Genomic DNA, 18,769 nt, shown 5'->3' on the forward strand with positions numbered 1-18,769 from the left:
GAAGAAGAAGAGCCAGAAGAAGAAGAAGAGCCAGAAGAAGAAGAAGAGCCAGAAGAAGAAGAAGAGCCAGAAGAAGAAGAAGAGCCAGAAGAAGAGCCAGAAGAAGAAGAGCCAGAAGAAGAAGAGCCAGAAGAAGAGCCAGAAGAAGAAGAGCCAGAAGAAGAAGAGCCAGAAGAAGAAGAGCCAGAAGAAGAAGAGCCAGAAGAAGAAGAGCCAGAAGAAGAGCCAGAAGAAGAGCCAGAAGCAGAAGCAGAAGCAGAAGCAGAAGAAGAAGAAGAAGAAGAAGAAGAAGAAGAAGAAGAAGAAGAAGAAGAAGAAGCAGAAAAAGAAGAAAAAGAAGAATAGCCAGAAGAAGAAAAAGAAGAAGAAGAATAGCCAGAAGAAGAAAAAAAGAAAGGTTAATGGTAAATGGTTCCTCACCTCTCTGAAGGGGACCGTGCTCCCTCTGAGTGTGAGTGGCCGTTACTGGCCTGTATGGACCACTCTCCCTCTGAGTGTGGGTGGACGTTACTGGTCTGTGTGGCTCCCAGCTCACCTGGTTCTTCAGATAGTGAATAGTACACTGACTTACTGAAACACACACACACACACACACAAACAAATATAATTTCCTCATGTGTTCACATTACCAATGTATATGTAACTGTGAGTGTGTTGCTGAAAAAGAGCATATGTGCAAAAAAGAAAAAGCTCACATTTGGCAAATGGTACATTTTAGGAAAATTACCTAGAAGTGAATAGGGAGATCGGTTAGATAAAATGTTGGCAAACTAGAGACACCTGTAGGACGGGAGGCGAACTAGAGACGTCTGCAGGACGGGAGGCAAACTAGAGACACCTGCAGGACGGGAGGCAAACTAGAGACGTCTGCAGGACGGGAGGCAAACTAGAGACACCTGCAGGACGGGAGGCAAACTAGAGACACCTGCAGGACGGGAGGCAAACTAGAGACACCTGCAGGACGGGAGGCAAACTAGAGACACCTGCAGGACAGGAGGCAAACTAGAGATGTCTGCACGACGGGAGGCAAACTAGAGACACCTGCAGGACAGGAGGAAAACTAGAGATGTCTGCAGGACAGGAGGCAAACTAGAGACACCTGCCGGACGGGAGGCAAACCAGAGACACCTGCAAGACAGGAGGCAAACTAGAGACGTCTGCAGGACAGGAGGCAAACTAGAGACGTCAGCAGGATGGGAAATGCACTAGAAATAACATTTAGCGAAGATCTTCACATAACCACTAAGAAAAGGCATGGATTAAAAGATTGATTTTATGATTTTAAAGGTCCCTTCCACTCATGGTTAAAGGTCCCATGTCTTATAAATAGCCTTTTCCAGTGTTTAGCATTGTTTTCTAGCAATGTGGGGTTGTATCAATGGGGTCTGTGTCTCTAATTCTCATTTTGGCTTATCAGTCCACTTCATATGTCACGAGATTCTCCCCCACTGAACTAAGCCATTCTGAATTTCGCGTACCTGTGACGTCCAAGAATTCTCATCTGCATAACTAACGCCCCCTCTATGGTTGTAGCGCACACTCAACCATTCGCTCAACAACAGAGCGAGTAGAAATACTGACACTTCCTCAAACGGGTTGACGTGCGCGGGTGCCGACAGAGAATCAACCATTCTCAGCGCACACGCGCGCACGGAGCAATCAATCCTCTCTCTCTCCCTCTCTCGCTCGCTAGTTCTCTCTCTCGCTCTCTCTCGTATGTATCACGCTGTGTGGGTGACTGTCACTCAAAGCGCTTATGGGCGGAGCCCAGCCCAAAACACGCATAAGGCTATTGCTCAGCATTTCGGGAATTACCCCAGACCAATCTAAAACCATATTTTTTCACATATTGCACGATAGACACTCGATGTCAAATGCCATAGTATTGTATCCATAGCTATAATATAGAATATAGTTATAGCTCTACAAACAAGGTGACTCACTCCTATCTTTTAAAGCGTGGCAGTGCTACCACAGGGCCAAGGCTAATCCCCCGGCAGTCAATGAGTTAACCCTTTCACTGCCACACTACATACGGTTAACCCTTTCACTACCACACTACAGACGGTTAACCCTTTCACTACCACACTACAGATGGTTAACCCTTTCACTACCACATTACAGACGGTTAACCCTTTCACTACCACACTACAGACGGTTACACTTTTCACTACCACATTACAGACGGTTAACCCTTTCACTACCACACTACAGATGGTTAACCCTTTCGATACCACACTACAGACGGTTAACCCTTTCACTACCACACTACAGACGGTTAACCCTTTCACTACCACACTACAGACGGTTAACCCTTTCACTACCACACTACAGACGGTTAACCCTTTCACTACCACACTACAGACGGTTAACCCTTTCACTACAGACAGTTAACCCTTTCACTGCCACACTACAGATGGTTAACCCTTTCACTACCACACTACAGACGGTTAACCCTTTCACTACCAAATGCGCTATTTTATGGTATTTGGTCAAGATGTTATTGACTTGTTTTTAGATATGTAGAATATGGATTATTTTGTTGTATTGGACTTTTGCTTAATGTGTTTGTTTTATATGTTATTTGATGTCCTTTGGTCAGAACATCGGGGACCGTGCTGGAAATTAAGTGTTGTCACTTTTGCATGTCATCCCTTGGATTTGTTGTGTCTTTGGATCCATAAATAAAATCAATCAATCAATCAATCAACCACACTACAGACGGTTAACCCTTTCACTACCACACTACAGACGGTTAACCCTTTCACTACCACACTATATAAGGTTAACCCTTTCACTACCACACTACAGAAGGTTAACCCTTTCACTACCACACTACAGACGGTTAACCCTTTCACTACCACACTATATAAGGTTAACCCTTTCACTACCACACTACAGAAGGTTAACCCTTTCACTACCACACTACAGAAGGTTAACCCTTTCACTACCACACTACAGAAGGTTAACCCTTTCACTACCACACTACAGACGGTTAACCCTTTCACTACCACACTATATAAGGTTAACCCGTTCACTACCACACTACAGACGGTTAACCTTTCACTACCACACTACAGACAGTTCTGTAGTGTGGTAGTGAAAGGGTTAAGATCGTTCAAATGGAATGAACAACCCCAAGGTGAGCATCAGAGCGGTGTGACCAGAAGGTGAGCATCAGAGCGGTGTGACCAGAAGGTGAGCATCAGAGCGGTGTGACCAGAAGGTGAGCATCAGAGCGGTATGACCAGAAGGTGAGCATCAGAGCGGTGTGACCAGAAGGTGAACATCAGAGCGGTGTGACCAGAAGGTGAGCATCAGAGCGGTGTGACCAGAAGGTGAACATCAGAGCGGTGTGACCAGAAGGTGAGCATCAGAGCGGTATGACCAGAAGGTGAACATCAGAGCGGTGTGACCAGAAGGTGAACATCAGAGCGGTATGACCAGAAGGTGAACATCAGAGCGGTATGACCAGAAGGTGAGCATCAGAGCGGTATGACCAGAAGGTGAGCATCAGAGCGGTATGACCAGAAGGTGAACATCAGAGCGGTATGACCAGAAGGTGAACATCAGAGCGGTGTGACCAGAAGGTGAGCATCAGAGCGGTATGACCAGAAGGTGAGCATCAGAGCGGTATGACCAGAAGGTGAGCATCAGAGCGGTATGACCAGAAGGTGAGCATCAGAGCGGTATGACCAGAAGGTGAGCATCAGAGCGGTGTGACCAGAAGGTGAGCATCAGAGCGGTGTGACCAGAAGGTGAACATCAGAGCGGTATGACCAGAAGGTGAGCATCAGAGCGGTGTGACCAGAAGGTGAACATCAGAGCGGTGTGACCAGAAGGTGAACATCAGAGCGGTGTGACCAGAAGGTGAGCATCAGAGCGGTGTGACCAGAAGGTGAACATCAGAGCGGTGTGACCAGAAGGTGAGCATCAGAGCGGTACGACCAGTTGACGGCTCACCTAGCTAGCATGGGGGTGATGGGCTCCTCCTTGGTGGGACTCTCCTGCCTCGTCTGCTCCCTCTCTCGCTCCCTCTCTCTCTCTCTCTCGTCTGATGACGAGCTGCCCTCCTCTCTCAGGTGGGTGTCAGAGCGCATGCGTCTGCGCCGACGCTTCTTCCGGCGGGTGACTCCCCCGCCGCTGGGCCCGTCCGCCTCCCTGGCCTCCTCCTCGCAGAGCTCCGTGGGGATGGGAGAGGTGCAGAGGTGGGGTGGCACTCTGGACTGTAGGGCGAGGAGAGAGAGAGAGAGAGAGAGAGGAGAGAGAGAGAGCGGAGAGAGAGAGAGAGAGAGAGAGAGAGAGGAGAGAGAGCGGAGAGAGAAAAGAGAGAGTTGGAGAGAGAGCGGAGAGAGAGAGCGAGAGCGAGAGAGCGAGAGAGAGAGAGTGTGACTCCAGGTTACAATGTCCTCCATGGCTACATGAAACATTATGATTAATATCTCTACATGAAACATTATGATTAATATCTCTACATGAAACATTATGATTAATATCTCTACATGAAACATTATGATTAATATCTCTACATGAAACATTATGATTCATATCTCTACATGAAACATTATGATTAATATCTCTACATGAAACATTATGATTAATATCTCTACATGAAACATTATGATTAATATCTCTACATGAAACATTATGATTAATATCTCTACATGAAACATTATGATTCATATCTCTACATGAAACATTATGATTCATATCTCTACATGAAACATTATGATTCATATCGGTAGCACTTTATAATAACACCCTGTTATAATACATTTATAAGGTATTTGTAGATAATGAACTAATCATGAACAAACCATTTATATACATTCATAAATGATTATTAAATCATTTATAACTATATTTGTATACCATTTACAAAGTATTTATAACGCATTAGTGGATAATGAACTAATCATGAACAAAAGCGAGCGAGACTTGACGTCACATGTGTTGCCGTCTGTTTGAATGGAAGCACAAGTTATCCGTGCTGCGTCTATACTTTCGCTTTTAATAAGGTATGAGCAGGTTAAACACCTTTTTTTGTTGGTAAATCTATTCAATCATTTCCGACCTACAAACAACTCTTATATGTTGTGTAGACGTTCGTGTAGATGTGGTGGCCGCTAACGTTACATTTGTGTGCTCAGTGTACTCAGTGATGATGACACGACACAAATAATTATGACTCTTGTGTGTCGTGTCGTCATCACATACATACTGAGCACTGAGCACACAACATATAAGAGTTGTTTGTAGGTCGGAAATGATGGAATAGATTTACCAACAAAAAAAGGTGTTTAACCTGCTCATACCTTATTAAAAGCGAAAGTATAGACGCAGCACGGATAACTTGTGCTTCCATTCAAACAGACGGCAACACACGTGACGTCAAGTCTCGCTCGCGTGAGACTTCCTCTCTAGATACTCTTCAATACCTGGCCAGGGTACTCCTGGGTCCTAGTGCCCCCCCACGTTACACTATATGTCATGCACATGTATTTTATAGGTTAATAAAATTGCATTTATCTTTAGTCCTAATTCTGTCACTGTTTGATGTCACAAAGAAGGGTGTATCCGAAAGCTGCCTACAACATTTGTAACATGTGATAAAAAAGTAAACAAATAATTAACTGTATTAGACACTTGTTAATGATGAATAGGCTTCACTTTATATTGGCCCCCACGATAGCATCTGCAAATGATTTATAAATGTTTTATGAATGTCTAAATCATTTGTTGAACATGAAAAATAAATGGAGATACACTATAGTCGTTTTTTCATATCCATTTTTCAAAGCATCTACAAATGTGTTACTACACATTAAACAACATTATTTAATGATGAACAAATCAAGTACAAACAATGTTGATAATGAGTTATAAATAATGTAGAACTAATCTGTAAATGTTATACAAATATAGTTATAAATGATTTAATAATAATTTATGAATGTATATAAATGGTTTGTTCATGATTAGTTCATTATCCACTAATGCGTTATAAATACTTTGTAAATGGTATACAAATAGTTATAAATGATTTAATAATCATTTATGAATGTATATAAATGGTTTGTTCATGATTAGTTCATTATCTACAAATACCTTATAAATGTATTATAACAGGGTGTTATTATAAAGTGGTACCTTAATATCTCTACATGAAACATTATGATGTGACATAATCTCTACATGAAACATTATAATTAATATCTCTACATGAAACATTATGATTAATATCTCTACATGAAACATTATAATTAATATCTCTACATGAAACATTATGATGTTAAATATCTCTACATGAAACAGTATGATGTTAAATATCTCTACATGAAACATTATAATTAATATCTCTACATGAAACATTATGATGATAGATATCTCTACATAAACATTATGATGTTAAATGTCTTTGTACCTCCATGTCCTCATTTTCCTCCACAAAGAAAGCCTCTCCATTGTCTCCCAGCTTCATGTGCAGGTCAACTGGTTCCCCATTGATCTCAATGTCCACCTGTAACACAGGGATGACCATCAGTTAACATGAGAGAGAGTAGAGCGAGAGAACAGACAGTCGAGAGACCCTGTGCAAACAGCAGCTTGCCCCAGACATGTGTCGTAGGTTCCCCCTTCCCCCTAGACTTGAGTACGCCCTAGACAACGGTAGATTGTGAGTTTTACCATGGAGACAGAGCCGACACAGACCACAAAACAGACTACAAAACAGAATGGTGAAGATGAAAAGGTCAATATAGACATAGACTGGGTGTATTATATACAGCCAGGTTATAGACATAGGCCAGGTGTATTATCCAGGTTATAGACACAGACCAGGTGTGTTATACAGGTTATAGACATAGGCCGGGTGTATTATACAGGTTATAGACATAGGTCAGGTATGTTATACAGGTTATAGACATAGGCCGGGTGTACAGGTTATAGACACAGACCAGGTGTGTTATCCAGGTTATAGACACAGACCAGGTGTGTTATCCAGGTTATAGACACAGACCAGGTGTGTTATCCAGGTTATAGACATAGGCCGGGTGTATTATACAGGTTATAGACACAGACCAGGTGTGTTATCCAGGTTATAGACACAGACCAGGTGTATTATCCAGGTTATAGACACAGACCAGGTGTGTTATCCAGGTTATAGACACAGGCCAGGTGTATTATCCAGGTTATAGACACAGACCAGGTGTGTTATCCAGGGTGAGACAATGAGAAGAGGAGGAACACTCACCACTTTCTCTCGGGAGCGCAGCACGCCCAGCTTGCCAAAGCGCACGTGAAAGGGTGAGCACTGGAGGGAGCCGTCAGGCTGCCGCACCACGATGACATCGATGCCCCCGGTGAGCGTGGCGGGGTTGAGCCCGCGGTACAGCTCCTTCACCGTGACGAACACGATGTCCGCCAGCTGGCCCACGTAGTTCATGGTTTGGGACTGAGGGCCAACAACACAGGAGAATAGAGTTAGGCCTAGTGGTATAATATAATATCGAATGGTATAATATGATGGTATAATATCTAGTGGTATAGTATAATATGTGGTATAATATCTAATGGTATAATACAGCGGTTCTCAAACTACGGGTCGCGACCCAAAGTGGGGTCGCGGGTAGGTGACAGTGGGGTCGCGCTAGGGATGGGTACCTTTCACATTTGAACCGATACGGTACCGGTACCTGTGAATCGATACTGGTACCCAACGGTACTTTTTCGGTACTTTAGTCTCAAATTTTTATTTACCTACCTCAGTCGTAAAAAAAATAATCCAAACTTCAAATAACTACAATTTCGACAGTTTTCGGCTTGCCATTGCTCAGACTGCTTTGTTGTTGAATCAAGTAAAATCCTAGGTAAGCATATATTGTGCGTGTGAACGTTGACATGAAAAAAAAATAAAAAGGTAAAAAAAAAATTAAAAAAAGTAATTTTTTATTTTCTTTTGTATCTCACTTGAATCAATACTCGGTAGTACCGACGTGTTTCGGTTCGGTACCTCAAAAGTACCGAATTCGGTACCCATCCCTAGGTTGCGCGCATAAAATGTATTTTAAATGTATTTAAAAAAAAGATCAAGCAAAAATCCGACGAGCCCAACACAGATCGAGTTTTCCACCTGGCAGCTGTGTGTATTTGCCATGTCTCGGCCCTTCATCAACGGAGGCCACACAGTATTCCAATACCCATCTCACTACATCCTGCGCAGGTATAATCGTGGAGTGCAAAGTGACGCGATGTGCGCGAGTGTGCGTGACGGCACATATGAGGGCTGCCGAACGTTTAGGATTACACATCTCACTACATCCTGCGCAGGTATATAGTCACAGAGGCCACATCTGGCCTCAATATGTTGGATCTGGGACTACAAGGTCGGGACACAGACCCGTTTGGACTCACAGCTAAAATGGAGAGCTGGATTGTGGTACTCCAGGATCATCAGCGGAGATTTTGGGGTGTTTACTCTGCTTGATGGCTTTTTGGAGGAACAGAATGCAGCACAAAATTATTTGAAGCCCATTATCTGTAGCCAGTAGCCACGTAGAAGGGCTCATTGAACAATTTCTGAACTGTTTTCCTGAAAGAAAGAGCACGGAAAATTTGGACAAATGGATCCAAGATCCGTTCATTAACACTTTGAGTGCCAGCCACGGCATAATTCGTTATTTCATGCCAACCGTTGAGTGCCAGCCGACGAGATATGCCGTTTTTAAAATCGTTATTTTTTTTATTATCGATTTCCATTCATTTTTCATCAATCTAGCCTCACGTTACCAGTGGGGATCGGTCTGAACTCGAATTGGGAAAATACCTCTTCTCAGTAGGGCTGCAACGATTAGTCGACATAATCGACGACGTCGATCATAAAAACTCGTCGACGCCGAACTTTTGCGTCGATGCGGCGTATACATTTTTTTATTTTTTTTTGCACTACCTATCTTTGTGAAAGTGGCTTCTCAGCTCTGGTCCAGCTGAAGACAAAGCAGAGGAACAGATTGGACATTGAGCATGACCTCAGAGTTGCTTTGTCTACCATCACCCCAGACTTTGAGACTCTTGTCAGGAGCAAACAACATCCCCAGTTATCCCATTAGTTCCCTGGGATGTTAAGCTAAGAAGTCTGCTAAGAAGGATATATTATTCATTATTATTATTATTTTATTTCATTGTGTTTTTAGCCCTAGTTGCACTTTTGTTGTAACCCCAGTTATCCCATTAGTTCCCCCAAACTTACTGTCGGTCTGTTATGTTAAGCTAAGAAGTCTGCTAAGAGCCCGGAAAAGGAGCCACGCCCACAGGAAGCAGAGATGGAGACAGAAATAATCGTTAGATTAGTTGACTAATCGAAAAAATTATCGACAGATTAGTCGACTACCAAAATAATCGTTAGTTGCAGCCCTACTTCTCAGGCAAGTAACCCGAGCCGATCGGACTCATTGTGGACCATCAGAACAGCGTGGAATATATATTTCCAATACCCAGCATTGGATCAATAAACGCGATCGATATTTGGAATGGCGATCAGGAATTGGAATAATCTTTTTGGAGAACATCTGATCTGAGGTAAGGAATCTATTTTACCAGTATTGGGATAATCAGAGCTGTTTTCACCTATATATCAACGTGTCCCATATGTGTGTGGCTGTGAGTGTGTGTAGCTGATCAGGAAATAAGATAATCGATTTTTCAGCCCGCTTCTATAGCGTGCATAAGTAAACATGTCAAGCGTTTATTTGAAAACGATCACAGAATCTTCTGAAATCTTCTGGAAGTTTCAAGAAACGAGCGTTTTTCAAAATGGTATAAAACGGAAATGAACCGATTAAAAAACAATCCGTTTCGACAATGTTGACTGCAAACAAGTCATTGATAAGCGACGGCCATATTAGACACATAGCCATAATTTAAGATATAGTTTATGTGTTCGCAAATATGAGAGCTCTATCATTGAAGTGGGTGGCGGCATTCAACAGGGTAAATAGGACACGGAGGCCGGCACTCAAAGTGTTAAGCATGACGCAGCAGGCCTCCCACTATCTGAGCAGGAGGCGCAAATTGATCTTTCAGAGTAGAAGCGGATCTCTTTCTCAGCAAAACACAGCCACGTATTATGGAACTGTTCAAATGTACAAGCACACCCTTCCCATTAAGTCTAGTTTTTTTTTTATTATTGAAAAGCGTGAATGCATTTTTTTTTTATGTTCTGGAAACATATTTTGGCTAAATATGCCTCGTTTTATAAATGTGTATACAGAAACAATTCCGTTGCTTTTTTTGATAATATTCATTCATTTCATTGATAACATTGTGCTGTAATTTCATTTTCTAATACATGCATGATCATCAAATTCAACAACGTGTGCTTTTATTTTGATATTCTTTATTTCCACATTGAAATTACGCGATACATTAACTCTTTTATGGCCAACAACGTTTATATACGTTATTGGGTGCCAGCGGTTAACTCATTGGACGCCACTCACGAATAAAGTCGGGTTAACTCACCGACGCTTGAGCGCCAAACCCGAGAAAAGTCGGGTTTTCTATCGTTATTTCTTTTATTCAATATTCCCATTCATAATCCATCGAGGGAGCCTGTGTTATCACTGGGAATGAGTCTGAAATCACAAACGTCCAATTGGCGTTTGGCGTCCAAAGGATGTGCAATACTGGCCGCAAGGTGGCAGGCGGCGGTGCCTGCCGCCTTGCGGCCGGTATTGCACATCCTTTGGAACTCTCTGGCTTGGGCTGTGCGTCGATCTAAAAAGTCCGGGCCGGGTTTTCCTTGTCGGGCAGGACAAGCGTTTATAACGCATGGATTGAGGAGAATCAAGCACTCCCGGTTCATGTTCTTTGGTGGATAATGTTGGCAACACGATCGACATCAATACTTGGAATGGCGATCAGATCATTGGAATATTCTTTTTGGAGTACATCCTTGTCAAGGTAAAGGCTATATGGTATCAATCTTGCGTTGATCCAAGAATCCTTTCACTGCAATCGGAGCGTATGTGTGCAATGTGTGTGTGTAACGTATTCCGTTGGTGACGATCAAAGCACCACCCTTTCATGCATTCATGATGAAACATAATACCAATAATATAGCGTTGATTTCAGATTGATTGTTGATACAGGCGAGAAACGCCACGGTTTCTAGTGAAATGCACGTATTGCTGCATAGCGTCATTTTCTGGGATTAGACAGGATTACTCTAAAACTATACTCATATTCACCACGGTATAAAACGGGAATGTATGGATGAAAAAAAGATTTCTCACAAATTGAACGATAGATACTTGATGTCCAATGGGCAATAGTATTATATTCATAGCTATGATATATAATATTGTTTGAGCCCTGCAAACACCGCCATGTATTCCTATTCTTTAAAGCGGTGGCCTTCTTACCACACGGTACACAGCGACCTCTGGCGCTGATTGAGTTAAGGGCCATAAACGTATACATGTTTTTGGATCGTTTTTGCTTTTAATATGCTATTCAATGTCACATATGTAGCCGTTAAAAGGCATATTGGGACACCGAGGGTGCAGTACCGGCCAGATCCTGCTAGTAGGCAGTATCGAGAGTGCAGTAAACCCTGTTCCAGACCGGGTGTTACGTTTAAACCGCTCCGGGCACAGTTTTTTAGTACAGGGAAGCCTAGGGCTTCACTTGATCGCATTGAATTGTTTTTGGGACAATCGATGGATGTGTTGTGCTGGATTATGTCGTGGACCAGATGGACATCAGATGGACCAGATGGCGATCAAACAATTGGAATATTCTTTTTGGAATACCCCTGACCACTAGGGATGGGTACCGAATTCGGTACTTTTGAGGTACCGAACCGAAACACGTCGGTACTACCGAGTATCGAATCAAGTGAGAAACCGATTTTTTTTTTTTTTTTAATTTAAAAAAATATTCTTTATTCGTTTTTTTTTTTACTTTTTTTTTTTTTTATACTTTTTTCTTTTCATGTCAACGTTCACACGCACAATATATGCTTACCTAGGATTTGACTTGATTCAACAACAAAGCAGTCGGAGCAATGACAAGCCGAAAACTGTCAAAATTGTAGTTATTTGAAGTTTGGATATTTTTTTTTCGACTGAGGTAGGTAAATTAAATTTCTTGAGACTAAAGTACCGAAAAAAGGTACCGTTGGGTACCGGTATCGATTCACAGGTACCGGTATCGGTTCAAATGTGAAAGGTACCCATCCCTACTGACCACAGGTAAGGACTATCTGACGTCAATTTCAGCTTGATCCAACAATGTTTTCATACCGATCCAGCTAATCGGCATGTGTTGTGGTAATAACGAATGCCATTACTGGCAATCAAAGCATCAGAAACGACCCGCCCCCCCCCCCCCCCCCCTTTCATGCATTCATGATGAAACATAATACCCATTATATAAATTTTATTTGGAAATAGTAGCGTGTGGGACGAAACGCCAATGCTTTTAGTAGAATTCACGTTGCGCCCTATAGCCAGCCTCCCAGGAATTAGCCCGGATCATTCCGAAATTATACTTATATTCACAAATGTATTCTTTTTTGCATCTTGGACAGAAGATAGTTACTGTCAAATGACCATAGTATTCAGGGAGCGAAATTAACTTTTTGACTCACCGGCCAGTGGCGGGTAGATGGGAAGAGTCTACCCGCCAAGCATATTTCTTACCTGCCAATATATATTTTATATATACAATTTTCTTTTTTAAATAAAATATATATTATATAATCATACTTGTAGTTGTATTATCTGCGAGACATCGCCACCATGCAATAAGTCAAAATGCTTGCTATCTGCAAACAGCTCCACTGTCTGTTTTGGCTGTGTTGCTCTTCTAGAAAAATAATCCTTTCAGGGTTGCCTATTGAAATACTGTACACTTTCCTACTGTACACTTTCCTGATTAATTGAAATGGGGGACCCTGATGTAAACAAGACGAAAGTCTTTCTCTGGTCTGCATCCCCTTAACAATTGTGTGTATTGAGCTGTACTGTATTGTACCCATTCTGCAATCTGTTAATAAAGTTTTCAATCAATCAATCAATCACACCTCCAGTACAGAAACATTGTTTGAGTTTGCGTGTCAGGTAGACCATTGATTGACAGTCGAGTCTGCCAATTACATCACATCGCTTGCACTCCGGTGCTGCAGCTGGACCCATTGCCCACCTCTGCTGTTGATAACGCTAGCCAAGTTATTATACACACAGATACACAGTGGGCCAGTGACTTTGGTGTAGGGGTGTAACAATGCATCGATCCTAAGGGGGAAATTCAACTGCATCGATTTGAAAAATGTTAGAATAGATTATCGCAATTTTAATGTGTACACGTTATGTTATTGTCATGTCCGTTACAGCCAACACACCGACATACGCTACTGCATCAACGTTATGATTAACAAAGCAAGGCATTCGTTTTGTTGCATTAACGTTATATTACTATTGCTATCGATAAATCTAGGTGTTCTAAAATCTATTGCTATTGGTAAGAGAGACTATAATAAGTTGGTGTCTCGGAAAACGAGAGCCCTGATCGCGGAGTTTCAGGAAGTAAACAAGAAAAATGAGAGCTTCCGATTGGTCATTTGCTTTATTTCCCATGAAACCAGTCACTTCACTTTACTGTGATTGGACCGTTGGCTTGAATGCAATGTGGGACTTGTAGTTTTTTAACGATCTCGCAGCGGAGGAAAAAAAAGACGAGAGAGGCTATAATCTGTATTCGCACAGCGTGCGCGTAATTGATTTTTACCGTTCGCATACAAATATTTTTAGGGGCCTGCTTATGAACTACACGTCTACACGCCACACGGCGGGCAGCCCTCTAAGTGTCATGCGCCAAAGGTAAAAACAGACCGCCCCTGGCGGGCGGCGGGCTTTAGTTTCAGTCCCTGATAGTATTGTATCCATAGCTATAATATAGATATTATAGCTCTACAAACAAGGTGACGCACAGTGAAAATATGTAATGGAAACATGGCCTAGCTAGAACAGGATGAGGAAAGGCCTCGGCCCTGAATGAGTTAAGTGTGGGCCCGGGGTCGCCAAAAGAAATCCTAAATAAAATGGGGTCGTGGTATAAAAAAGTTTGAGAACCCCTGGTATAATATATCTAGTAGTGTTATAATATAATATCTAGTGGGCACGGTGGTGTAGTGGTTAACACTGTCGCCTCACAGCAAGAAGGTCCAGGGTTCGATTCCCGCTTGGGGACCAGGTTTCCGCGATGCCAGGTACCCAGGTGGGGGATCTCCCAGGCCTTTCTGTGTGGAGTTTGCATGTTCTCCCCGTGCTCGTGTAACGGAGGTCCGTGAGTATATCCACAGTCACGATGGACTTCATGTGTTGTGAAGTGACTGTGGCACGTAGCGGTACTGCAAGTAAACTCACTCCCCTTAAAAGGCATTCAGACCCATTACTTAGAAGTGAATTCACCTCTTGGTATAGTGGTCTGCGATGTCGCCCGCGGTGCGGGAGACCGGGGTTTGACTCCCACTCAGGGCATGTCAAATGAGACCGGTTACACTCGCAAGGGCCCCCCCCCCCCGATAAGAGAAACCCAATGGAAAAACATGCACAATAGATCGCTGACGCTGACAAAGACGGGCAGGAGCACTTGGATTGGTCCCCGGGCGCTGTACCTCGCCGACGCCCTGTCTGCTCCCGGCAGCCCTTGGGGGGGAAGGACGACGGGATGGGTTAAGAGCAGAGCTCAATCGCATCTGCGACCCTGAGAAAGACAATTGTGTGTGTGTGTGTGTGTGTATTCCTCTGTGTGGGTGCCGCCCATTGCATGTCGTTGTGTCGTTGCATGCCGAATAAAGACCTCACTCTAGTGGTATAACAGACCAAACACACCACGGCAGGGCGGGTCTTCTCCAAAGACACAGTGAGTGTGGAGCGAAAAGAGCTGCTAGAATACTCAATCAGCAGCAGGGTAGTTCATTGCTGGTAGATTGTTTGTTTGTTTTAATCAGTTGTAAAATACTTTAATTTATTTGTTATTTAAATATATAGATGTGTATTTGACTATTTTTTGATCAGCAGAATAGTTCATTGCTGCTAGAGTGGTTTGTTTACCCTTGTTTTATACTTGTTATTTTGTCAAATACAATACCTTTATTTATTTTGTATTTAAATATATAGATGTGTACCTTTTTTAGTTAATTTGTTAAACATCTTTTTTTAAATAAACATAACATTTATTTAAAGATGTGTGTGACTGTGTATATATATATAGATGTTCTAAATAAATAATAATAACTATTTGTATAGCACCTTTCATACAGGGGATTGCAGTTCAAAGTGCTTTACATCAGTAAGATGTAAATAATAATAAAGTAATAATAATACATTATTTATTTATTAAATATTAAGTTTTGAATTTTTTAGAGACTAAAGTAAAATGTGAACGGTACCCATCCCTAATAATACAATATTTAGTGGTATCATATCTAGTGGTATAATATCTCGTGGTATAAAAGAATATTTAGTGGTATAATATCTAGTGATATAATATCTAGTGGTATAATACAATATCTAGTGGTATAATACAATATCTAGTGCGTGGTATAATATAATATCTAGTGGTATAATATCTAGTGATATAATATCATTTCTAGTGGTATAATATCTATATAATATCTAGTGGTATCATATCTAGTGGTATAATATAATATCTAGTGATATAATATAATATCTAGTGGTATAATATAATATCTAGTGGTATAATCTGCTGGGCTTGTTCGAGATTCCATGCAATCAGGCTGTATTATGCCATTAAAGGGATAGTTCCGATTTTTTAACCCTAGCCGTATTTCTTACTTGCTAATGATTATGTTGATTGGTAGAGTTATTTCACATCCATGCTGTTCCTCATACCAGCTCTGGATATTTAGCCACAAACCAATGCAAAGTCAATGGGGTCAAGCACCTCAGTGTCTGTACAAGCTGACTGAAGCTTCCCTGAAATCCACTTCACAGTGCAGCACAAAGTAGATTTCAGTGAGCTTCGGTCAGCTTGTACAGTCAGGAGCTTGACCCTATTGACTTTGCATTGGTTTGTGGCTAACTATCCAAAGCTAGTATGAGGAACAGCATGGCTCGAATTTAATTATAAAAAAACAGATAGTTTATGATTATCGTTTTGTGTAAAATAAATATAATATACATATATTTCCCTTGTTTTTACCAGCATTCATCATGTAGTTTATTGAGAGGAGACCCATTATTAACTGTTACACCGCTGAATGGCATGCTGGTTACAGCCCGCTAGCTAACAGTCTGTTAACCTCTTAACAGTCCTGCAGATTTAGCATAAAACGCCTGTCGATTGCATACTGAAAGTAAATTGGACACTATTCTGGAACCATTTGTAGCAGATGCACAAGTCTGGCCTCTTTTGAAAGGGAACAATTTTTTTTAGAAATAGGGCTATTCTGAACTATCCCTTTAATAAGCTATTCACAGGGTTCCTTCAAACACATGTCCCATTTCAAGACATTATCCTGACATGGACAGGATTTGATTCTGTTCAGTATGGTGCGTGCTGACAGCGGATGGGTGTAGAGTATGAGTGTAAACAAGGCCATATAACTATATAGCTGAAGATAATTCACAACAACATATAACGATAGGCCGTGTCAAATGCCAGACGTGGTTGAATGTTTAGTAGGACTGTTTAGTAGCAATCCCTTACCTTTCCACACTTTTCAAAAAAATACCTGGAAATTATCAAATAACCTACATTTTCCCGAATTACATTTCTAGAGTTTCAAGAACTGCATAGGAGGAGCCAAAGCCTATGCCACATCTAGTCCTATTTTATACCAGGAGTCCTCTTACAAATTTGCCTGCTGACATATTTCATATCATCATTTTCTGAGGTAAAAACACCCTCCTATCATTTTACATGTTTCTCACAAACTCTACATTTGCCACAGAACATGAATGATAAATGATGAGGATACGTCAGCTAGCAAAGAAACAGAAACTTCAATTCAATGTAGCTCATCATATGCTATGCAGCAAGTAAACTAGACAGGGCTGTGTTTTCTATAGGCCTCTTACTTACCAGGATACACAAAGACTCAGGAATAAGATGCCACTGTTCCAAGCGATAGTAAACCTCAAGCTGTTCCACACAGTTGACCACGAGAGAGCCTTCCTCAAGTAGAACTGCAAACTAAGCAGTCTCACGTTTCATTTGAGCTTTATTGACCTTTGGAGTCTGGTCTTGATGATTAATGGGTTAAAGATCAATGGCTGGGAGAGCAAACAAGGACTATATCATAAGAGTCGTATCATAAAGTCCATCAATGCAAGACCAGTAAGATCTGGTGAGGTAATTTCCGCAGCCCGTCATACTATGACTCACACAACCTTATAACCTAGATATAAGGTTCTGCCTATATGTTTCAACATATTGTGCAACATACATACAGCCAAAGGAGGAAGAGCAATAGTGTACAGAAAGAGTGTTGTGCTCACTCATACTACTTCACAACATGGGCTGTTCACAACATATCAAAGCGGAGGCAGGCTATATGATTTGATTTGATGTTTTTTATTTTCGTGTCTTACATACAGGTGTATGCCCAGCCCATATGGGCTTACAACTAAGTTACAAGACACATAAACAATAAGTATATAATCGTTTTAGGGGTGTAAAGGTACATGTATCCGTACCGAACTGTTTCATTGTGTACCGTACCGTACCGAACGGCTGTGTACCGAACGAATACAACGGTATGCTAACCACTAACGACCGCCCACCGGGGGCTGTTTTTTCCCGCAATCTTATATAATTATTATTATTCAAAAGAATGTACAAGTCAATATTCGTTGACAGCCCTACAAGTACAATTAGTTACAGCACACTACATCACCCCTGAGTGGAACATGGAAAGCCAAACGTTCCCCCACTGTACCGAAAACCTGTACCGAACCTTGACTTCAAAACCGAGGTACGTACCGTACCGTGGTTTTTGTGTACCGTTACACCCCTAAATAGTATACTTGACAAATTACTTGACAAATAAATGACATATAGACCAAGATGGCCACAAAAAAAATACAATAAAACGTAATATAACTGTAAAACTGTCAAAATGTAAGCAACGTATGTAAACAAAGAAACAAGAGGAATTCATATACAATTATATAGGATTAGGATATAGTGTGTTTTGTCTCAAGTGCCATGCTTTCTCCAAAAATCCTGCAAAACTGAAGATGTCCTCCACAAAAAAACAACTCAACATACAACTCTCAGACTGCCAAAACAAATCCGGATTTACAATTTGAATTTTCTCATATGGTATATGGTTCTTCATATCGCCATATAGTGCAAGGGTTCAATTATAGTTTGATTCTCACAATCCACTCACGTAAGGGGTAAGAATGCAAGCCAGTCATCTCAACTGGGATGGATGGATGGCAAAAGCCTAGGCTAAACATAGGCTACCTACAAGTAGACTAGTAAAATGTTGGCTATATGGACTTATGCTTGGGCTAAAACTTAGGATGTACTAAAGCGTGTCTAAAACATAGGCAAGATGGACTTAAGCTTGGTCTAAAACCTAGGCAAGCTGGACCTAAGCTTGGACTGGAACTTAGGCAAGCTGGACCTGTGCGAACACATGCCCTCACACAGTACAAAGCATCTCTGGTCTAAAAGCACCGCAACACCAGTGTCTTACCCAGAGTGAAGGATGCAGGTGTCCCTTCCCAACAAG

At 41.7% G+C, this 18,769-nt stretch overlaps 1 protein-coding gene across 1 annotated transcript in view; it reads right to left on the bottom strand.

Annotated features, from left to right (window-relative positions):
• The window catches only part of LOC311230982 (phosphatidate phosphatase LPIN2), a 51,786-nt gene that overhangs the window by 28,120 nt on the left and 4,897 nt on the right, over positions 1–18,769 (bottom strand). The window contains exons 2-5 of the mRNA XM_084317442.1: positions 7,253–7,453; positions 6,425–6,520; positions 3,964–4,226; positions 421–570 (exon numbers count right to left, since the gene is read on the bottom strand). Coding sequence (XP_084173568.1) covers positions 421–570; positions 3,964–4,226; positions 6,425–6,520; positions 7,253–7,444 — 701 coding nt within the window. The 5' untranslated portion in view covers positions 7,445–7,453. The remainder of the gene's footprint in view (positions 1–420; positions 571–3,963; positions 4,227–6,424; positions 6,521–7,252; positions 7,454–18,769) is intronic.

This window comes from Notolepis coatsorum (genome assembly GCF_963971535.1).
Source record: "Notolepis coatsorum genome assembly, chromosome: 6".
Classification (NCBI taxonomy): domain Eukaryota; kingdom Metazoa; phylum Chordata; class Actinopteri; order Aulopiformes; family Paralepididae; genus Notolepis; species Notolepis coatsorum.